This window comes from Lycorma delicatula, chromosome 10 (genome assembly GCF_047948215.1).
Source record: "Lycorma delicatula isolate Av1 chromosome 10, ASM4794821v1, whole genome shotgun sequence".
Lineage (NCBI taxonomy): Eukaryota > Metazoa > Arthropoda > Insecta > Hemiptera > Fulgoridae > Lycorma > Lycorma delicatula.
Window position 1 is genome coordinate 66,209,942 of NC_134464.1, and position 25,468 is coordinate 66,235,409.

At 28.3% G+C, this 25,468-nt stretch overlaps 1 protein-coding gene across 1 annotated transcript in view; it reads left to right on the forward strand.

Annotated features, from left to right (window-relative positions):
- Fas2 (neural cell adhesion molecule fasciclin 2) overlaps positions 1 to 25,133 on the forward strand; it is a 108,744-nt gene extending 83,611 nt beyond the window's left edge. Inside the window, exons 12-15 of the mRNA XM_075377617.1 lie at positions 637 to 765; positions 3,887 to 3,953; positions 20,036 to 20,116; positions 24,997 to 25,133. Of these exons, the coding sequence (XP_075233732.1) occupies positions 637 to 765; positions 3,887 to 3,953; positions 20,036 to 20,116; positions 24,997 to 25,081 (362 nt within the window). The 3' untranslated portion in view covers positions 25,082 to 25,133. The remainder of the gene's footprint in view (positions 1 to 636; positions 766 to 3,886; positions 3,954 to 20,035; positions 20,117 to 24,996) is intronic.
- The last annotated feature ends 335 nt before the right edge of the window (positions 25,134 to 25,468 follow it).

The following is a 25,468-nucleotide window of genomic DNA, read 5'->3' on the forward strand; positions in this document are numbered from 1 at the left end:
ATCTGAAAATTTCTTGGTAAGCTCTCAACTTTTAGTATGTTAATTGAGACATGCTTAGGTACCTTTTCTCCTCCTGGTCTGATTGACAGGAAAATTTTGCCGCTATATTCATGTTTTGAATCTAATGCTCCTCCTCTATAAGATACATGACAGTAACATATCGTATAATGTATTTATGGTACTAATGTTCTTTTTTATCCTCCCATGAATGAAGTGTATTTATTGGTTAGGAATTTATTAATCTAACTTTACTTTTCTTATTGTATATTTTACTTTAAATCTTAACTAATCTTTCCTTTTACTATAATTTGTATATAATTTTAGTAAATATTTACTTTCATTAAAATTAATTAAGTTTTTTTTTGTAGTCTTGTAATTATGTTAATTTTGTATCTAATTTTATTAAAATATTTTTGCATAATTTTATTTGTCTATCTACAATTTAATATTAAGAATGCATTATACATATTCTATATTGAATTTATATCCCCCAGCAAAAATGGTGATGGGATTTTTTTTCAAATTGTATATATATTTTTAAACTAAAATGTTTATTTTTATTTACGTTGGTTGATTATTAGTTGTATTTTGTCTTGCAGGTTTTTTTTTCATTAAAGTGATTTATCTTTTTTTCAGGTTCTGATGTAACACGTACGCATGATGGTTCAACATTAAGTAGTGCAATATTTATTGCGATAGTTATTGGTGTATTGCTTGTGATATTTGTCATTGTTGACATTTCCTGTTACTATGTCAATGATACAGGTATGATGATTAAGTTAAATGTTTACAATTTATATATTTGTAGATTAATTCTTTCAGTGAATGATTGTTTAATAGGAAATTGTGAAAATAGTATTTTTACTTGAATACCTCCAATATTTTATTTACATACCTTTTTATCATTTATTTGCTCTTTTAGGGTGGTGTGAGAGGAGGTTTTTAGTTTAAATTCAAAGTGACAGTTTCCAACTTGGCTCAATTTGGAGTATACTCCATTTAAAAATTGAGTTTACATTTTTTGAGCGATTCAAGTAGCTTATTTGCATAACTTTAGTCACATCTGCATCACCAGCCAAGTGGCAACTATTCCAGTCTAATAACTGAGGGTACTTGAATTCATGATTCCATGTTTTTTTAACTGTATTTTTTTCTTACATATATACTAGCACAGATGATATAAATTTGTAGTTTTTTTATTTTTATTTCAGAGCTGCCTACTAGGTATCATGTCAATATCATTCACTTTTATTCTTTCTTTCTTTCCACTTTTATTCTTTCTTTCTTTCCATATTTTCTGAGAATGTCCCTATTTTTCTTCTTTTGTCCATTTTATTGTATAGATGATTTTTTATTATATAGTATTTATAATAAAAAAAAAAAAAATAGTGAATAATATAAACTCCTGAAAAACACTTACATTGTGAAGGCATCCTTCAAAAAACAATTGTTTTCCCTGAATCTGAAAAAAAATTTATATACAGAGAGAAACTGAATACTATATTCTACTATTCTTAAACTTATCTAAAACACAATTCTTTGCTTCAAATGCTGAAAAAAAATTTAATAAAGTCGTGCAAAAACTTAAAAAAAAATTATAAAAATTTACTCACCATGGTGCTGTCTTTTTTGCAAAATAATAAACAGCAAAATAATGTTACTCTAAATAGATGTTGCTCTTAATGATTGAGTAGCTTGCTTTAAACAGCATCTTGATGATTGAATTTTTATAATATTTCTGAAGTTTTTGCATGACTATTAAATATTTTTTCTGAGCATTTGAAGCAAAGAATTATGTTTTAGAGAGGTTTGAGAGCAGCAAATAGTATATTCAGTTTCTTTGTATATGATAAGGATTCACTAACACTTTTACAATAAAATTGGTTTTTTGGTATGATATCAGTTAATTTTGTTATATTGCGTAAAAATTTATATTGATTATTTTTCTTCCTCTAAGAAAATTATAATGGCATCTCTTGAATTTCTTGGCCATCTTTCTTTTTGAATGCTTAAATTGCCTATCCAAGTCCAATTCATATTCTATTATATTTATATGTATAATTTATTGAACAGTTTTTTCATAATAACCTTTTGATTACTCTCCAATGTGCTAGTGTTTATTTAGTCTTCTAGAAGAAAAACTACAAATGTGGTAAAAATATGCATAAGATAAACACCATTCACGTAATTTTGGTTATTTAGGTACCAGTTTTACAGTTTTTATGTGAATAAACTGTTTAAAAACCGATCTCAAAAATCAGTATACACGATGGGATCACTGCAAAGGAAAATTACTTCTTCACATCATTAGAACTAATAGAACATTAAAATTTAAACAAAATCTGTATATAAAATAAAAATGTAAGAGAAGGGTATTTCTCAGATTTGATATATTTGTTCATAGAATGATACTGTTTAAATAAAAGTATTGATACATTATTAAAAATCAAGATTTTCTTTCTTTGAATCTGAAATTTCCATGAGGACCAGGTGTGTTTGCAAGAAAGGGGTACCTTTCAAGAAAAAAAAACCATTTCTATATTTCTTTTAAATATATGTTATGTAGCGGTCAGGTATATATTATTTGCAGCAAGAAGTTTATTTGATTAAGGCTGTTGATTAAAATTTTCATTTAACAAAATAATTTTATTTTCCAGCGTGTAGATTTTAATTTTTTTCCCTTGTATAACTCTATGAACACCTTAATTAAAATTTTTTAAACCACAAAAATGTTTTATATAGCGATTGGGGGATTTTGCTCAAGAGATTACAGAAATAATTTATTAATTCTATAATATACATCAGTATATGCATGTTTCCCACAGGCAGGAAAAGTCAGGAAATATAAACTTAGTCAGGAATTGTCAGGAATTTTTAGAAAAAATCTGCAAAAGTCAAGAAAAATTGCAAAAATTTCAGAGAATTGCATTTTCAGAGGTGGCTTTTTCATTAACAAATCTCTTCTTGAGGATAATTTGCATGAAGAGATAATAATCTGTCAATGAAAAGTTTGCTCACTGCAGCGAGAATCTCTAGAAGACGATATGAAGAATGTCTTTTAGAAAAATGAAAAACATTCATACTTATACATACATACTTAAATACTTTTGTTAAGTATAAGGAAATGTTATGAGTCTGATTATAATTATACAATATTGCTAGTGTAGGAAATTAAAAATTTCAAAAATTAAATCAAAACTTGTGTTCCTTAGAAATTGATGCCTCTATAATATAAAAATTATGACATAACTTAAAAAAAAATAATGAAGTTGTTTTTTTCTATTCATTGGTTGATTTGTAAAGAATCAACCGATGAATAAATGGGAACTTTGTCAAATATCCTGGATAAGGATCAGCCATAATTTTGTATTACACTAGGAACTTTTTGATTGTTTCGCCTCGAAACTCGATCAATCTAATTTTTCTCTTACAACAAAATCAAATATTTATAAAAGTAAATTATCAAAATTTTTGATTAAAAATTGCTGGAGAGACATATTTTATCAGTCTCACTAAAATTTATTGAATTACATCTGATAACCTGCATTACATCAGATGGTGCTTTATTATTACACATTACAGTTATGTAAGTGTTAATGAAACTGGTTACCATGATCAAAAAAGACAATAAATACCCTGAATAAAGTTTGTGTTTTAATAGATGTCATTTATTAGCCATTATCCATAATGATAATCAGTTAACGAGTTATTTAGTAAGAAAAAGAAAAAAGTTAATCTATAAAAGGTACTAAAGCAAAAAAAAAAAAGGAGGTAATGGCATCTAATTGATTTAATCTAGCATACTTTAATTTGATAATTTTGGGGAGGAATATAGATTAGCCATATCAGATTTTTTATTATATTTTCTTTAATATTCTCTTTTTAGGACTTCTTTGGTTGCTGTGTGGTAAAAATTCTAGAAAGCCTCGTGAAGATGATACTAAACTTGGCAGGTATGAATTTAAACAGTATATGTATATATTTTAATTTTATTTATAGTTTGAGATAAGTATTTATAAATACGTATAATGTTAATTTATTATTATGAATCCTAATTATTAAAGCAAAAATAAAATTATTACATTTGTATAAGTTTAATATTATAGATATTTTTTTATTGCAAGATTTTTTTTATTGTAATATATAAATAAACATAGTTAATTTGTTACGATTCATTTAGATAGGTTACAAAATAAAGCTATCTTACATATATGGTAGGAATAAGAAATGTGAAATCTTTAAGATAAAAAGAGGTTAAAAAAATACAGTTAACGATTGTCTCTTTGTTTAAAATAAATCAATATTCAGTTGTAAGCATACAAATTTTATTAGAAGTTCAGATAGTTATGATTAATTATATGTCAGAAGAAGTAAACAAAGTGTGTATACTGGAGTTCCTCATAACTGCATTATTTAATTATAAATCATCTTGTGCAAGGACTAAGTTCATTGTGAAATTACAAGGGTGGGGTGAAAATTTCCAGGCCTGGATAAGAAAACAAGATTTTTTGGGTACATTTTGATTTATTTTTCAATATAGTCACCATTATGATCTCTACACTTAGTCCAGCATTTCACAAGATCGTCTGTGCCAGTTCGGTACATTGATTTATCCAACTCCTTAAAAAAAACCTTCTATGGTGGCAATGATTTCATTATTGGTCAAAAATCTCTTCTCTCCATGCCATTTTTTTAGGTTAGGAAATAAGTGATAGTCACTGGGAACTAGATCTGTGTCATCAACCTGTCGCAAATCGATATAAAAATTTCTCTGGATTGCACCGAAGAACTTGAAACAATCGCTTGAAATGTTTTTTTTTCAACACTGTTTTTGGTCAGGTGTGAGCAAACAGGTTGTCATGCAAAATATTGTGCACACATTCTGTTCATAAACCTACAGACTCTGCTTCGTTCATTGTCACTCATTGATCTGCCAAAAGACAAGATACATATCTCCCTACATTTTAGACTAAAACCCATCAGTTTTCATTCTGCAGAAATATATAATTAAGAAATTGTTGGAAATTAATGTTGCACCACCAGTATGGAAATTCATTAAGGAAATGAATGGATAGTATAACTTTAGTTAAAATTTTTCTCTTATTTGTGTATGTAATAATTGATCTCTCATCTCTGAACTTACCATTATTAATTGTTAACATATTCTGTCATGTTTTCTTATGTTTCCATAATTCAATATTACATGGGTTTCCACATGTAGTATTGGATTTGAAAGGCATTAGAAGGCTGGCTCTACTTTATATTTATTCAGCACCTGGAGAATAGTTACTGGATGGAAAACAGAGTTCCCTTATAGGTACATAGGAAGAGTTGGCTCTATCAAATTACATGAATTCTAAAAATCTGATAAATCAAAAAGATCTGTACATTTTTATCATTGACTCCATGGGAATTTCTTAAAAAACCACATTAAACTGCTGCAAAGGAATTGATAAAGTTAAAGAGAAAGGAATGATATTGGTCATCTACTCACAGTTGAATGAGACAGAAGATATCTTCTAAAGAAATACATAAGTCCTTTCCAGGTAGAAGGTACCTGTTTCTCCCAAGACTTTCAAGAAATCAAGACACCTTTATCTAAAGATGAAAGTAACTCATTTTGGGATCAGTGATTTTGCATTGATAAACTTAAATAAATTAACTATAATAAATGTTTTTTCTCAGATTACAAAAGGACAAGGTGGCTGTCATGGCCAAGCTTCTTTAAGTTTTGTAAAAATGAAATAGTAAAACTATAAAAACTTGTATAGCTAAGGATTTTTACCCTACCGCCCTAACTGTGCACAGTTGAATCCTATAAACGATTCTAACAGATCCACATTTCTAAGTTATATTTCCGTAGTATTATTTAATGCCTTAATTTAATGGGCCTTGGTTTTTAGTTTAATGCTTTAGTATATGTCAGTGCTATTATCTTATTTTTATTATTTTTTAAACAGGTAGATTTCTTTTTATAAGATAGTTTTAAATAATTTTTTAATGGAATATCAGTTTAGTATAAAGGAATAAGTTCCTATGCAAGACCTATTCAATAACTGGTGTTATTTAAACGAAATTTTGGTAACTAACCACCAGATAACTAAAATATTAAAATCAGATTCCTAAAATAAAGTTCCACAGAAGTTTGTTTATTAAGAAAAATAGTTTAGTATAAGAAGAAAGGGTTTAGGTAGCTAAGCTGTTTTAACTGTGAAATAGCAGAAATATGACCAAATGCTACAAGTAGAAAAAGGAAGAGAGTATGTATAGAGGGAATTTTGGCTAGATATGACAGAAAACTTTTTACAATCATCACTTTTAAGAAATAACAATTATTTCTAAGTATCAGTTGAAGGTTTAATATTATTAATAGCATGAATCTGATTTTTAATGTGATTTATTATATACTTATTTGGAAATTTTATTTGTATGGTGATAAAAATTAATCCCTACACTTAACAGGACAGTAATAGACATTACTAGAAATACTTTCTTATAGTGGACTGTACATTATTGATTTACAGGCAGGCTAATTTTTTGTGTTCATTTTTATTTACAATAATCACTTGGTTTCTCACCAAGGATATATTTTAGCAATTTACACAAATAGAAAAACTTCATTATTATGAAAAAAGGGGGGTCACATTCCTTAATGATATAGTAGGAATAGATTATTAGTACAGTTTAGGTAAAATAGAATTAAAAAAATGTGCTTTTAATGAGTTTGTTTTTACTTGTACTTATTAGATTTATCTACAAAATGAATAACTCATATTCTAATAGTTGGTAATTTATTTTACGTACTTAATTTTTATTAACATTTTTATTTGTGATACAAGTAACTCTTACATCAATGTTTAATATTAAAAAAAGGAAATTTTTGCTTGTTTTGTGACATTTTCCATTTTTTAAAAATATCTAAGTGGGATTGTTACAGATTAAATTTCTCTAAATTTTAACCATATCATTTCATGAATGAGTCTTACTGAGAAACTGATATCTGCCTCACAAAACATAAAATTTGATTCAGAAAATTTACTGTAAAATTTTATTTATACTCATCACATTTATCTATTTATCTTTCATACTAGAATTCTGCATTACCAACATTTTCAAACCTTTTTCTAACAGTTCCTTATGTTGATATTCATCACACTTTGTAGTATATAGCAATTTAATATCCAAATGTAAACAAAAATATATAAACATACCTAATAATTATTATTTATTTAGATATTTTTGTAGTGATTGAAAATAGGTGAAATATGATAAATGCAATTTGAAGATTGTACATGAATATTTTGTTAATATTTGTTAAATAACCAAATTTTTTTTCAGATTTTTAACTTGATAGGGTTTATCCTTAGCTTAGTTGTTGGTTTTAGCAGACAATAAATAATTTGCTAATCATTGTAGGTAAAGCTTTTTTGTGGCTGATTATTTATTTTCCATTATAATTCTGTTATAACTATTTACAAAACAAAATATTTTGTGTATTTGAAATATTTATTTTGTATGTAATAAAAGGGTGACTCATGGGAGACAGACTGTTTTTAAATAAGCAATTCACTGTTAATTTTAAAATTAACTTGTGTTTATTGACACAAAAATTAAAGCTAAATACATGCCATTTGAATGTAATTATATTCACCATATTTATGAAAAATAATGTCCTCGAGGTGTTGTCCATCAATTTGAATGCAGTTCTCAAGTCTCTTCTTAAAACCCTTCATCTCATGGACCAACATCTCTGAAGAAATGGTAGCAATTACTTCAATTAAGACATTTTTTAACTCGTCCAAATTGTGGAGTTTGTGGTTGTAGATATGGGCGTTTTGAGGTACCCTCACAGAAAATAGTCAGACTGGTAATTTGGGAGATCTTGGAGGCCATAGAATATTACCAAAATGTGAGATGTGTCTGGGAAACATTGCCATTGAATTGTTTGTGGTGTGTGCTGGAACCAAATATCTTTTAAAGTGATTCTTTGTCTTCGCAGTTCTTGCTTTAAGAATGTTTGAAACATGTGAGTGTATTGAGCCGAATTAACAGTGATGTTAATGCCATTTTCCTAAAAAAAAAAATACCATAATGCCGAAAGAGCCATCAGCGCACCAGGCTATCACTTGTTGAGAGTGCAGAGGATGCTTGTGAATGATGTGTGGTTGTTCAGGAGCCTGGTAACACAGGTTTTGCTTATTTACAGTCCTATTCAGATGAAAATAAGCTTCATCACTCATCACTAATCTTACATTTTCCTTCACTCCCAAAATCACTTCCATTCTATAAGCAAAGTCCTTGCATGTAGTAAAATCAGTGACTTTTAACTGCTGCCCAATAAGAATTTTGTATGGGTGGAAACTTAATTCTGTATGTAAAATTCATCTAACAGATTCATAATTGATTGCTAACTCACTATGTCATCTACCTTACTGTCCTGGGCTTCTGACTACTTCTCTTACTCTTGCTGTTTTCCTGTATTGTTACACTGCATCTCAGGCTTTTATGCTTCTTACCTGATATTTCCAGTTGATCTTAAATGTTCAGCCCATCTGAGGATTGTGTTATGACTCAGAACAGCTCCATGCCAACCGAGATTGAATTTAGAGTACTGTGTAGCTCTAAATAGACTCACTACTTCTAACAAAAGTGTCATGCACAAACATCTGATATTGCAAGTTCTACGAGTTCATTGTTACTGAAATGTGAGGAGCAGAACTATCCTTATCACGACAATCTCCCGCCATTGTGGGAGAATGTCCATAAACCATTTGTCTTTCATGTGTTACCTGGTATTACTGGAATTGAACAGTACTTTTTTCTTATTAGGTTTGTGTATAGTAGTATACTTTTTATAATTTCTGTAATCAGATAATTTTATTTTTTTATTTTATGTTCTTGTATTGTGTTTATATTATTGTTTACCTTAATATTTTATTCTGTATTTTTTATTAATTTTGTTCTAGTTGGCAGTAGTTTTTAATTTTTTGGATTGCAAGTTTTTTTAATTGTAATTAAGTTTCCCATCTATAGTTTTACTCTCATGTTAATATGAGGATTTCATGTATTAAAATTCTTTGTATTGATTTTAAATCATAGTAATTCCAAAAGTATTGACAGTATTTACTATTTTTAATGTTCCTTAATTCTTATGTTAAAATATTGGTAAATGGTTTTTATATGTTCAGAAAGTAAAGTAAAACCTTATGTTTATCATAGTAGTAGTTTTTTACTGCAGTATAATTGACTACTATTATCCTTTTAAAGAATATTAAATTTTATATTTTGTATTTGAAAAAATACTTAACCTGAGTAAACTGATTTCTGTTCACAAAGTATAAAAAATTAATATATTTGAAAATTATTATTATTATTATTATACCATGAATCCAATTTAACAGAAACCCAAGTTATTGATTTCAAATTTTAAAGAAATATCTATTTATTCACATTTATAACTACAGAATCACATCTAATACTGACTTTTTTTTGTGAGCAATGAATTTCAAAGAGCATAAATTAACAGCTGGGCAGGATGTGAATCCAGAACTTTTATAATGAAAGATAGCGATTCTGTTACTCTTCACATATTGGCAAATTTCAAGTGTTTAATCTTTTGAAAGAATTATTATTTAATGTTACTGGTAAATGATTGTTGTTTTTGTATGTTTGGTTGCAAGTTTTTTTTTTTATTGTTTTCTCAGTGCTAATGTGTCTTATTAAGCTGCTTATTTTTCTTGTACACTTGTGTTACAATTTTTCTTCAGTAAGCTTTTATAAATTCAAAAAGTTTTATATAGCTCATATTTTTCTTGTTGGTTAAACCTTTTTATTGTTGTTTATTAAGAATTTTTTTGTCAAAATTAGCTTTTTCGTAACTTATATATAAATATTTGTCACCTGGGATTTCAGCCAATTCAACACTCTTTTTCAACTCTTCAGTTTCCTGTAACCATTGAGCATGAGCTATTGTTGAACTCTTCTTTAGCATAAGTCTTCTTCAAATTAAAGAAGACTTTGATGTCACTAGGTGAGAGTTTTTCAGTGACAATTTTGTACAGTGCATTTTGAAATAAAGATTCCATAGCAAGAACACTGATTGTTAAGTGTCATTTCTTTAAATTGTTTTTATTCTTGTCAATCTGCCTAACTATGATTCTTATCTCTATCATGAACATTTGTATAGTGTTCAAATTACTGTTTTCTCTGCCTACCTATATTTTTATTTTTCACTCAACTCATGGTGAATTTTTATCCCTGTTAAAAGGATTTTTATCTTTAAAATCAGGGCATTGATTGAACTTCATGACTATTGGAATGGTTTATTGTTACAGTCATCATTACTCATTCTCATAGAAAATTTAACAACCAGATGTATGAGAAATGGCCACTAGCTGCTATTCATTAAATTAATTGAAGCTACTTAATTCTTATTCAATCTGATACACTTATAATAGTAATCACTTTTATTAGCAACTTGCACTTATTTTTACTATACAGTGACTTATATTTATGTTTCTATTGCCATGATATTAGTGAAGTACATGTTTATAAACTAGTTAATAGTGGAGTTTATTTGTTGGTTAAGGTATTTATTGTAAAAAGAGCAACGTGTGTCCTAATAGCTATCAGCATACTCGACTAGTGTTACCTAGAAATGTTCTGGACTATTGAAGAATCATTCAAACCCAATATCCACACTTTAAAATCATTTAACCCAATATCCATATCTAAATAATATCTGTTGACTGGGAAATTTTGTCTATACGTATTGTAGTTGTAACTGATAAAAGAAAATTTGCTTATAAGGTAACTGTCATTAAGTGTGCAATAAGCAGCAGAGATATCTTTTATACAGTCATCACGTTTTGATCCTTTAAGCTTGTTGAAATTAATAAATATGGATGACATATTCCTTATTAGCCCTAAAAGACTGGTCTTATGTGTTTGTGACAACTGTGGAAGTCTACTATTGCATATACACTTGTTTTAAAACTTTGCCATTAGAGTAATATTGTCATCTTAGCAGAATCAAAATAATTTCTTTGTTTTCATTTGCTGTATGAGTACTATAAAAGAAAAATCTGATGTGGACACTACATAATGTCTTGTACGCCTATTAAATTACATATACATTTTTTTAATGTATAATTAAATGTTTTTATCTAATTTTTTTTATAATCAGAGGTTAATAATTAATAAATCAATATATTTAAATTAAAAAAAGGAGATAAAGTCTGATTCAAACCGATGTGCCTTCTCATTGTAAGATACAAATATTTCATTAATTAAAATTTCATTTGGGTATAACTCTGGAACCAATGAAAATAAGTACCATTTATTATGTATCATTGAAAAGCTCTCAATGAGGGCTTATTACTTGTAGTTAAGTAAAAGAAAATTTTGTGCTTTTTTGAACACTTTTGATCCAGTCTGTTGCAATCAAATTGGGAGGTGTACAACTAGATGTTACAACAGTTCTAAATCCAAAATGTCAACATCCTACGGCTAATTGTTTTTGAGTTATGTGAGATACATATGTACATGCAGATGCCATGCCGAAACTAGCCAAAATTGATTCAGGGATGTTTAAAATGAATATTTCCATTGAAATCTGAAAACCGAAATTTCTTGCGATCATAGTACTTCCTTTACTTTGTACAAGGAAGTAATTATTTGTGCTATGAATATTATAAATTTATTTTCAAGTATGGTGAGGAAAATCATGTCACTTGTATCCTTACCTAGAATGAAACTGGATCCAATTGCAGTTGTGTTCCAATTTTTACTTCTACAAGTTCTGTAGATGTTTCAAATTGTTAAAAATCAAATAACCATGGTGGATCCAACTGCAGTTGTTTTACGTTTTTGCTTCTACAAGCTATGTAGATGATTCAAATAGTTACAAAGAAGTTCTGAAATTATTGGTGGGTACATAAATAATAATTACTGCGATAGATTGGCAAGAAAATGATGTAGACTGTGATTTTAATAATATGATTATATTTTTTATTATTTTTAAACGGTAATGCAATCCAAACTAATCAGAAACTACTGTCATGCTGTTGTAATTATGAAGGGCCAGCTATATTTTTATCAAAGGACATAAAAGTTTTATATATAAAAATAAAATGAAATTTCCAGCAGCTTATACAGTTGGCGTTTCCCTATTCCGTACTGCAGTAATCGTGAAACATCTCCAGGCAATTCTGGAAGCAGCACTGGAAATAGTTCTATGGCTGATGCTGAGAAATTACCGCTTCCACCTGATATGAACTTTGTATTGTAAGGCTTCACTGTCATCTTAAATGCGTTTTGTCGTTTTCGTATTTTATGAAATATTTTGTAATAATAAATACAGCTTCGTAGCATGGCGTATTGTATTTTTTGTATTTCTTTGCTTACTTATTATTATAGTCATTGTTATAATATTTATCAGTATAATTTCATGTATTGTGTATTCTTGTGCGTCTTCACAGTTATCTGTCATCTTTTAACATCAGAGCTGCTTCTACACAAAGTGATGTTATTATAGACTTTTTTCTGTTGTCATTTATTATGTTGCTTATTCTCTTATAATATATAATTAGTTGTTTATGAGTGATAAAAAATCTATTTATTTATGTGTCTTTGTCAAACAGTGTAATTAAAAAATTCTATTATAAAATTACAATTTATATGAATTAATATTATAAATTAATTATTAAAAAGTAATTAGTTTTGTTGGTAAAGTATTACAGCAAATTCTAACATTTTTGTCATTTTCATCAGTGTGTGCTGTAAATTGTTTCTCCATTGTTGAGATCTTCTCTATTGTTAGTTATTTTCTTTTGTAAAAATGGAGATACAGTTTTGAATAATTTTTTTTAGTTTCTCTTTTGTATGAGAATTAATTTAATGAAGCTTTTCTTTCAGAAAATTAAAAAGTATAAAGTTCTCTATTGAAAGGTCTGGTGGAAATAAAGAGAATCTTATTCTATGATGAAAAATTTTCTGATCCCCAAAATAATATAGCAAAATTGTTATACTTGTTTAGTATGTTGGCCATCAGTTGATAAACATACCATTGCTATGAACTTCATAATTATGCTTATAAAAGAATAGAATTTGTAATTATTCTTTAATGAAACATGCCATATCAAACCTCTCATGAGTTATCACTGATGGTTTAATTTGTATGCATCTGGATCAACAGAATTCCAAATATTTTTATTCTGATATTTTTATATAAATGAAACACAATAAAAATTAAATTTTGTGTAAAGTGCTCTGTCAGCAAACTTAAAAATTGTATTTTCTTATAACTACTGACACATCTCAAGAAAGACATGATGAAAGTTAAAGGATGTGTAGTAGTCATTATCAAGCCTGTGTTTGATAAATTTGATTTTGTAAATCACAGAAATCAAATCGGGTTGGGAATTTTATTTTAAATTGTATATGTTTGTATTTTAAACAACTTTTAAAGATTTAAGATAAATTGGACTAGTGTGAAAGATATCTCACCTCATTTGATATTATGGTGTTTATTATATGTATTTAAATTTTTCAAACATAATGAATATAGGTGGTATAGAGGATATATAGGTGATCTGACATAAATCACAAATCACTACTGAAAAGAAGAAAGTGAGAGGTGGAATGGTTTCTTGTATTTTTTTCCTCATTGATCTGAATATATTTTATTTAGTTCTGTACCTACTATGGCTTATGCTAATTTTGACTACACATACCTTTTATTTATAAGTAAGTTTTTGTTGTGTGGGAAAAATGGCAAGCCAGACCAGGATTTGGTTCCATAATCTTCAGGATGAAAAGCAATGACATTACCACTCCAGCACAAAGGTTGGCAGTATTATTAAATTTCAATATAAAACAAATGAAAATGCAGCTGATCTTCAGCTGAAGATTCTTTCCTCTTTTAAGAAAAAAAAAATTAACTCTGTGTCTCTCGTACCTGAGTTTTTTTTACATGCATCACTGCCATTAAAATGACTAAGGCAGGTAGTAATAATTCTAGTACTTTGCCATAAATGTCATATTCGCCGAAAAATTTCCCAATGAGCAAAAATAATTTATAAAGCAACTGTGGTTTTTTAGTGGGGAGGAAGTACAGTGATGTTTTTGTCTTCAGTTAATAAACATCGTTTAATCTTATTCCTTTAATTTATTTTTTTATGCTAGTTATTGATATACCAGTTATTGTAATGCTTCATTGCTGAAATAAGATTTTCTATTATATGAAGTGGGAATAAATTGTTTTAGATATACCAGGTAAAAAGTATTACAGTTCTGAATTTATTGCCGAGTAAATATTCTGAAATGTTTCTCACCACATTCTTCTTTATTAGATCTTGCACAGGAGAAATTCTCCCCTTGGTGTCCTTTGCATTTTTAAAAAAACAAAAAACCTTTTAAGAATTAAATAGTGAGTATTCGCTCTTCACGTTGAAATTTTTTTAAAAATATTCTCTAAATTTTTTATGGTCTTTGAAGCTGTTCTGTTTTATCCATAACAGCGTACTTACTTTACTAGTTATGATTATATAGGCAAGCTTAGTAAGTAAGTTATGTTTATTTACTCATGATACTTATGCATAACTTTTAACTGTTATCTGTAATGGAATTTATTTTTCACAGACATGCTAATCTATACCATAGGTCTAGAAAAATATTATTACCCATGCAGTAGCCTATACACTTAGAGACAGCATGGATCAAAATCTTATCCTCCATACATATTTCATGTATAGCAATGGACATGTTTAAAGACATTTATATATAAAATTATCTCCATTTTTGTTAAGATAGCAGAATGTAATCTAATCTGCCAAATGCAACTAGTGGCAAAATTTTCTTAAAGTAAAAAATGAATGAAAATTAAATTTTTTTTTAGTTTATTCAACCAATTGTGAAATAATTATATATTTATATTTATACCCTTTTTTTTAAATGATTGCAAAATTTATTTTTTAACATGTTATTATTTACTTTTAATATTTACATTAAACCCAAACATGAAATTTGAACTTCTTAAGTGTATGTTATATTTTAATTTAAACAATTAATTCTCCTAAGAATAAATATATCTTATTGTTTATGTATAAATATCTCTTTGGAAATTGTAAGTTTTGAAATTCTGTACTAGAGTGAGCTGTCATAAATAAATATGAAAAAATTGTTAAAAGGTCAAAATAAAATTAAAATTAACCTAATGCCCTATACCAATTGTTTTGTAATGTTGTATGACTCAAGTTTAGATCCAATTAAAATTAGTTACTTTTATATATGACTATTTCTGTTGTAGTTTAGTTTTTGGGATTCAGTTAATGGTTCATTCTAAGGAATAATATCCTAAAAGTAAAAAATTAATTAAGAGTGTAATAACAGGTCATTTATAATCCGAATAATAATAATGATAATTAAAATAAGTAAGAATGACAGATATTTTTCTTTAAGCAGATACTCCAAGCATTGCAGAAATTATAATAAAACATAAATTGTATAAATAGCTCAAAAAATTAAAAAAAATATTAGAGTTATTTAGTAATATAATATCATCTGTATTAGAATACTTAAGCAAAATGATGAGAGATTTTGAAAATATTTTATTTATGTATATACATATAGAATAAACCCCATTTTTACAGTAAGTTTCACCTTTTTTCAATTTTCAGAAATTGTTTTCACAGTTTAATTAATAATCCAGCTCTCAGATAAATAATGTGATTAAATTAAGTAGCCGGTTGTTATATTTTGAAGGACAAATTTCAAGAAGAAATCTGATATAGTTTTTTCGATAGTCACATGTCTAAAATGAAACATTCCTACATTTTATTAATATTACTAATTAATTATTCTAGACCTCATTAGAGGATGCTTATTTAGAACTTAAAACAAAACATTAGATTGCTGGTTATATTAGAACAAAAGAATATTGTATTATGGAAACTGGATAAGAACTGAAATGTTTCAAACTGAAATCTTGTTGTATCACTATCCAACTCTTTAGTACTGCATCCACCAGCACTTAACTACTATACTAGTCACACTGTATTTTGAAGCTTAATATCTTACTTCAGAATAAGAGTAAAAGAATTAACTTACATAATTTCATTTCTTTTTTGAAATTTTTCCTCAAGAAACTGAAAAATTAAAAAGAGTAATCTTATTACTGTAGTTAACTTTACACTCTTATGAAAATGAAAAGAAAAGTAGATGTCTTATTAACTGCATAATACAAGGACTGTTGTTTTTTTTCAACCTCTGATGGGCTATAAAAAAGACACATTGACTTAACAAAATGATTTTATTACGGAAAGTTGATTAATATCTAACTTACTTTTCTACATAACCACCAAAATGATAAGGTATTTTCCATATCATGACATCAGCTTTCCGATGCCCTTTTCAAAGAAGTTTGCCACCAGTGAAGTAAGAAGATACATCTTGACAGCCTCCTGAAGTTCTTCGTTGATGGTGAAGTGTTGTCTGCCCAACTATGTCTTCAATTCTTGAAAGAGGTGAAAAACGCTAGGTGCTAGGTCTGGACTATACAGTGGATGGTCAAAAACTTCCTACTTGAATTGTTTGAGTAGGTCTTGCGTCACAGTGCGGTCATGCGTTGGATTAAATTCACGTCAGACAAGTGTATGCCTCTTCGTTTGTTCTGGATGGACAAGCGAAGAGGCATGTTACGTGGACACCATGTCCACATGCTCAAGAGACCTTTATGGTCCTAAAAAACTGTAGCCATTGTTTTCGTGTTGCTTATTGTCTGTTTGAACTTTTTTGGCTTGTAGGAGAAGTGTTCATCCACTGCTTAGACTGTTCTTTGGTTTCTGGATTGTCATGCTGGATTCAAGTCTCATCACCAGTAATGGAAAAAAAATTCTTCCCTCATTATCGTAACACGTGAGAAACATTAAGGCTGATGCCATTCACTGCCTTTTGTGATTGTTACTTAAAAATTTTTGGGATCCAACGTGCACACAGTTTCCAGTATCGTAGGTCGTCACAATTGTGTACAGAGAAAACAAATTTCTGAGATTTCTGCAGAAAGTTCACTTTTTGTAAACCTCCATTTGTTACTAACAAAATCATCAACACGCTCAACCAGGCATACAGTAGCGACAGACTTGCGTCCTCGCCTACCTTCGTTATGGATGTCATTTGCCCTTCTTTAAATTTCCTACCCAATTCCCATACACTACCATCACTCATAAAGTTTTTACCATACACTAGGCTCATTCTGTAATTGATTTCAGCAGCACTACATCCTTCTGCTTGCACAAAACATATCACACTTACTAGGAGCACTGATCGTAGCGGCCATATTCAGTTGCCCATAGCTCGGCTCAGACTGATGCAATGGAGCCGGCAATGGCAGAGGTTGTAGTGGGGGGCTGTTCAATCACACGATGTGCAGAAATGGTCTTGCCTATCTCTTGTTAACTTAGAATGCCTGATTGGTGGTTGAAAAACAAAACTACCCTTGTAACTAGATTTTCTCATTTGTGCCAAAATTTGTATATTTTCTGGTTAATAATTTCAGAGTTATCTATACCACCTGAAAAGTAAATAATGTTTTTTTTAAATTAAAACAAAAAATACTATTTTGATAAGCCAGCTTAGGAAATGTGTATTTTAATGAAAAACACCATCATTACATTTATGGATGAATATTTATAAGTAAAAATGTGATTAAATAGTTTATGCCACTGTGAGCTATGTTAATAAATCTTAAGAAAATGTTTGTTTCAGCACATTGTTTTAAGAGCAATAATGCACAACAGTAACTTATAGTGAATTTTAGTACACATTAATTATACTAATTGTTCTATATGGTAGTTATTTTAAAACAATCTTTTAACTAACATATCTGTTCTTTTTTTTGTGTTTGGCTGGTTAAAAAGAGAAAAGAAAGTAATTCTGTTTTTCCACATGTATATTACACATACCTATATATACAAAAAAATTATATTTTTATTTATATGATTTATAAATTTTAGTTTTCTAATGTATACTTGTATTAATTTTTTTTAAATTAATTTACATTTCACATATTTATCAGAGGATCATAAATGATCATGTTGCTAAATTAAAGGAACAATAAACAAGATTTAAGTTATTAATAGTTTTTTTTAATCTCAGAATCATTACAGAGAGATGGGATCTTTTCAAAATAGTGGACTTTTGGTATATGCTTTAATGAGGGGGAGAACAAAGGCCATTATATACTAAACCACTTGGGAATTGGTTAGTTTGAGGTGTAACACAGGAAATAATTAAGTTATTCAAACTAGTTGTTGCTAAAACTGATATTTCATTCCCTATCCAACTCCTCAACAATATTATATGAATATTGATATATTCAGATAAAATCTGGATTTTATAAAATGTTAGTATTAATCTCAATTCATTTATGTTTCTGATTTCAGTATTAAAAAAAAAGTAGTTTATCTAATTTCAGAAAATAAGTTTCTAATCTATATTAATGTGGTATTTCATCCTGTTCAAATTATTGTGATGTAAAAATACTAGTAATTTTTACCCTGGAACTGGCAGTTCTTTATTTCTGTGGTAGCTGACTGTTTTAGCGCATTTTACAATGAATTACTTAAAACAGTTGTTTAAAAAAAAGCAATTTTTTTTATTCTGTTTCTGTGCATAAAAATATGTACATATTATATATGTATATATATATATATATATATATATATATGTATACATATATATATATGTGTATATACACATTTGTATAGTCTATTCAAATTGTTCCTGGACTAAGACTGTAAAAACTGAACTATTGGTGCTCTCATGAGCTTGGCATAACTTGTTGAGCGAAGCCTTGTGAACAAGATAACCAAAGCTCATTCTATATGGGTTAGTGGTTTGTGTTGTACATCTGTTTTTGTGAGTATATTTCTTTGTCTATTGTCGGATTTTAAAAAATTGAACAAATGAACATAAAATTTTTGTTTTTTGCTTAGAAAAATGCTATAGAAATATTTGACAAACACATGGCGATGAAGCTATGCTATGTCTTATTAGCATATGTTCATGTGGTTTGCTTGTTTTCATGATAAATGGAGGTCATTAGAAGATGATGAATTATTGCTGTCTACCAAGATGTTCTGAAACATTGTATTTAATTGGATTTATTGCGCGCATAACTTCATTTTCATAAAACTAAGGATTAGTTTCTGCTTCACGAACTTGCCCAGCTCACACAGTGATAACTTTATGGCAGTTTTTGGCCAAATAACTGGTGACAGCATCCAAACTCACCAAATAAAGCCCCTGTAGACTATTTTTTGAAGTTAAGATGCCCATGAAGGGAAAGTGGTGCGAGCTGATGGACACCATAGAAGTAAATCTTACAAGCATCCTAATAAAGGTGTTTTCCAAAAAAAAAATTTTTTGGGCAGTTGACAATTTTTTTAAAACTAATTTAAACCTTGTAATACAGGGAGGCTGTATAGAAGCGAGGCTGTATAGAAGCTTTAATATGTATAAATGTTTTCTGATTTCTTATAGTCGTTCCTGGAACCTTTTGTTTAGTCTTTGTATATGGTCATGATAAATGTTCTTAGCAACTGCTATATTATAGCTCATACTCAAGCAGTTAGTTGATTTGTAGTTGCTATGACAACTTCAAAATTATAACATCAATCATTATTTATATATGAAAGAAAGAATGAGTTTAATTTCTCAATTAGTATTAAACTAAAGACAATTGAATGTAATAAGTTAGCGATCAAAATAAAGATTATTGTGCATGAACACACAGCAGTCATTTTTCTTGCATTGCCATTTAAAAATTGTCAGAAAACCAGTAGCTGCCAGTTCTAGTTTTAAGCATTTGATAATTTTAATTCATCCTTGTGTTTTTTTTTATTTAAAGATAATACTAATTATTTTATTAATTAGTTCAGTAGCGTTTCTAGTACTTGTAAATAAGTGACATGTAGTTCTGTTCTACAATTTTACATTATTTTAATAATTAATTCTGTTGTTTTATTAAATTTTTTAGTGAAGGAAAGGGTCTTTTGAATAGTGGACACAGAGAAGGGAAAATACTGGTAGAGTCTACTACTCCTATGATTGACAACAGGTAACAAAAATGTATTGTTGAAGCTTATTTTTAATTTCTTATACTTTTATTCTGTTTGGTTAATATTTATAAACTACATGCGTGTACCCAAATCGCTGCTATATTCCTATTCTTAATTATAAGAGATAAACTAAGAACCTTGCAGATGAAAAGGTGGCATGAGTTTTAATTTTTCCATTTTCATTAGATATTACATTTTGTAACAAAATATTACTAAAAAAAGTTAAGGAAATTGTTAGATACAAATCTACTATATTGACAAAAATCTTACTAATAGTCAGTAGCCTTAAATCATATTAATGTACTGTACTGACTTAATAACATTTCATTAGTTATTAAATGGCCTAATGAAATGTGTGGGATCTCCAAACACTATAAAATTAAGTAAATTTGATGTCATTAGTAAATCTAGATTAATTATTCTTCTATATGTTTTGTTTATTATTGACATCCTTTGGTAATCTAGATGTCAGTAAGACCATCAATCTGAAAAAAATCTGGCTACAATCCAGCACATCTGTATTTTGTCTTTAATACTATAAGTATTGTAACAAGATCAGTAGAACGGACCAGGGTAATGAATTTCTTTCAATTAAGAAGAAAGAGATATAAAATAAAGAAAGAAAAATCCAGAAGGGACCAACAGGGATTCTTTTCTTAGAATAACAGGTCCCTTTAATAGTTTGTTCTTTGTAATGACAATGGCATCTCTAAAAGCTCTTGTTTGACCAGAAGGGTTACCAGACCGGAATAAGAATTTATTGAAAAATTTAAGGGCGTGGACGATGAAAATTATTACACTTCAACAATTAAAGAGATGAATCAGGAACTGGCTCATGCTCCCTGGCCTGCAGGCCAGGGATCAGCAGATGTATTTGGTAGTCAGTGAGGCTACGTTCAGCACAGTCGTGATAACAATCAATCGATAACAGTCAGTAGTTTGACACAATCAAGTGATAACAGTGTGAGTAGTTCTGAGAGACCATGTTCAGTGCTGTCATGACAACAGCAATATCAGTAAGCGTGTGGTAAGAGCAAGTATTCTAGTATAGACAATTGGTAAATACAGGAAGCTGTTCGGTGAGTTATTGGTAAACAGTAGTGAAAGTGACAATATTATTATATTCATTCATATACTGTAGGATAAATCTTTTATAAAGAGTAACAGTAATATAATACTTGTGGAAAATGAATGGTATGAACTTAAGACTTTTCTATTGTTATCTTGTTAATGCATTATAAGGTTCTAGTTAGTGGTCATTATAACGGTTTTAGTAAATTTGACTGTATTTTAGTATTTATAATTGAATTGTCATTAAATAAATCTTATCTCTTTATTTGAATTACTATTTTGTACATTATATTTATATATATATATATATATTGTTGTTATTATTTATTTTGTTTATATGTCTTTAGGGTAAGAAATTGTATTTTTAAGAAATTTTGTTAGTCTCTCAATATCCTTGCCGAACTGCAAACATACAGTAGTATTAAAGAAAAGATAAGGCACAAGACAAAATATTTTATGTGTAATGTTTTGTCCATGATCAATTAATGATGAAAATTAAACAATACTATTCATTTTAATGGCAAACCAAACCAAATTTGTTAATGTAACATATTTTAATTTTTATTAGCAGGCGGTAAATGTGATTGAAATCATTTTGATATATGTTTTAAAACATGTTAGATTAAATACATTTGGTTTGGTTTGTCATTAAGTATTTATAATTTGTATGATTACAATTCTTATACCACATGATAAAGAGATTTTACAGTTTACAGATTTAACAGAGTAAATTTATGTCAAATAATGATCTTAAAAAAAATTAGTTGAAATTACACATAAAAATAGATTTTTAAAATTAACTAAATTAAGTTTATAATAATACTGTAAACAGTGTTTGAAATAAGGCAGTATGCAAAAAAAATTCAAACTTGGTTATCCTAATAATATAAAGAAAACCTGAAATAAAACCACAACTCCATTTTTACGAATTACCTGGTACGGTGGCTGTTATATTTTCAACCTATTTCAGAGAGAATCATAAAAAAGTAATTATTAGCTGTTATTATTTTAAATAAGGATATAAAGATTACTAAACAAATAAATTGAGTTAATAAATAAGTACATGTAGCCTAAATAATTATTAAAATACTTCCATAATCGCTTCAGTGTTGGCATTGATCTTTGATTATTATTTGCAGGGTAACATAACTATTGGCTTAATAGGTTAACTTAATTAAATTTTGCTTAATAATGATTATTATATATACATAAAATATTTACTTCATCTAATAACCTTTGAGTAATTCTCATCTAATGAATAACTGTAGAGTTTTATCAGCTTCAGCAAACATTTTTCATTTACGGAAACTTAATGTGAGACTATAGATAACTTTTGTTTCAATAATTTTGTGAAGTTCATTGCTCTCATTTTGAAAATATAGATATAACATAGTATCTAATACTTAGATACTTAACATAGTATCTAATACTTAGATACTTAATATAGATTCTTTATTACTTTCTAAATTAGTCATATCTCTAGCAGAACTGGAACATGTCGCTCTTCATTGTAGGTAATAGGTCTTATGCCTAAAGGAAGACTAGAATATGCAAAAGATTTCTTGACTTTATGTATGATGCCTTTGATTTTTGTGATACAAAAATAGTCTGTCGAATGATCCTTAGGCTCTTCTCTCCATTATATAGGAACAGCAAAGGAATACATCGTGGCTTCTCACTTAGCCAGCTGCTTATTTTAAAGTTACATATAATATTACATTAGATATGAGGAGCCCCTACTTTAGACCTAATATAGAGTTCTCATATGATTTTTTTTAATTAAAGGATTAATTTTTTTTTAACCTCGAGGACCACCGTTAGGTATTATTTCAGAGGATGAAATGAATGACAAATTATATAGCATGTGAAAATGCCATGCCTGACAGGGATTTGAACCTGGGACCTCTGTATGAAAGACAAAGACGCTACCATTTGCGCCACGGAAGCCGGCAATACTTCTTCTTTAAAAAAAGTTAACTTACCACCCACACAGCAAAAAATTACTATACTCATTACCATTTATATTGGCTTTTTTCCCTACTGCCTGTCAGTAGCATCTACTTGCCTCATCACTCCCATTATGACCCAACTCTCATATTCCATGTGACTGTACAAAACTTACTGTGAAAACCACTGTTTTCACAAAAAGCACGACACTCCATGCTTTTGCTGTGCAGTGTACGTATATGCTTTGAACTGTACAGATATTACACAGTGAGCAAAACATTGTTTACTCTTGTGTGTGAGAGAGCATATGTGTATGAACTGCATGTGTGTCCTATGGCGGGGACTATATGCTGTACACACACGTCAATATTAATAGTAATGAGTATAACATTACTAACAATACACAAAAAAATGATTTACATCTCTATCAGAAAAAATAAGGGATCAAACAAATGACCAAACTCGCAATGGTATTCAAAATTGGAATCCATTCTGTTTTATACTTAAAACAGAAATAGAAAACGATGGAACACTTCCTTTTTTGGATTTATTAATAATTAGATGTAATGGAAAATTTAAATATAACATTTACAGAAAAAAAGATATGTCACTGGTGACTTGTTTCATATTGCACAACACAAAAATGCTGCATTCAAAACAATGGTCCATCGACTTAACACTACACTGCTTGAACAGGATGCTTATAATAAAGAACTAGAACACATCAATTATATGGCAACAGTCAGTGGGTATAATCCTAACGTAATTCTCAACAAAACATTTTCAGAAAACAGTCAAAAAAGAGTAAAACAGCACTACAAACAACAGCAGACGATCAACAGGGAAAGAAATGGATTAAAATAACACATCATCCACCTTTCAGCAATAGAATCAAAAGTATTCTTAAACATAATTTTAATGTAATAATTAAAACTATTAAAACATTAAAGATAGTCCTTGGAAATGGAAAAGATACAATAAAGAAAGAAGATTTATGAATTTTATGAAATAACGTGTACAGAATGCCTCACAGAGAGGAAATATATAGGACAGACTAAAAAAAAATTAAACATTAGAAAAAACAAACACAAAAGATGCATAAAGTACAGGCAGATAGATAACTCTGCAATAACAGAACATATCTTAGAAATGGGTCAAAGGTTTCAATTAACAAATAAAATTATTGAAAAATGTCCATAAGCCGCAAGAGTTAGATGTGTGGGAATCACATTTGATAGTTTTATGAATTAATTGATTTAACAGCTATCAAGACTTTAGTTTGATTATTGCCATAGATATTACCTTTGTAGACAGACATAAATATAATTGTTTACGTTTTGTATTATCTAAATTTAAACGAATGCAATCACCTCACTTCTTTTTAACTACTTTCACTAATTTATATACAAACCCTCTACCAACACCTATCTTCCAGCAACTTTTCTTCAACCTTGCCCTTGGTAACATGCAGAAGCTACATGTTCTTATGAAATCAGTAAAGGAAATTTCAAAATCTCCTTTATTGATTTTTTAAATTAAGTATTTTAAAAATCAGTATTTTTGAAATACTTAATTATAAGTGTTTCAAAGTACTGGTGGTAGTTTATTTATGTTAAAGTTTTTATTTTGTTTACGTTTTATTAGATTTAGTAGAAGATGATTACATTGGAATTGAAGTAGCTATATAGTGTTTTTATATAAAGTGTCAGTTTTGAACATTTTTACAAGTGTTTTTATTAGTTGTAATAATTGGCAAATCAAATTAAGAAGTTTAAAAAAATAACTCTTGATTTCATTTAATAATGTCTAGTTTTTTAATGATTATATTTAATAACCATTCATTTTTTTTTTTGTATTTCAGTTTGAAAAAAGAAACTGCTGTTCAATATGATGTCAAAAAAGCTGTTTCAAAAACTGGATTTGTTGGAAAAGATTCTGCTGTGTGAAATAATTTCATATAAAATTATTGTTTTTAGTGATGTGTACAGTTAATTACTGACAACCGATTTGTTTTTTCCTAAAAAAAAAAAAAAAACAAGTGAAAACAACAAGAGAATCTTATTTCATTTTTTTTTTGTAATTGTTATTTAAGGTTCTTTGATAAGTAACAGTGTGTAATTAATAATTGTAGGTATATTGGATTTTTTTTTAACAAGTTTTAATAAAATCTTTAATTAATATTTTAAAATTCTGATATAAATTATTTCAATTTAGCCTAGTTAAACACGTTTTTTTGTACATGTGTATTTTTTTTTAGGTATTTTCATTATCATATAACAAATATATGTATAATTTATGAGGATGTTTATTCACATTTTTATAAAAATGTTGAT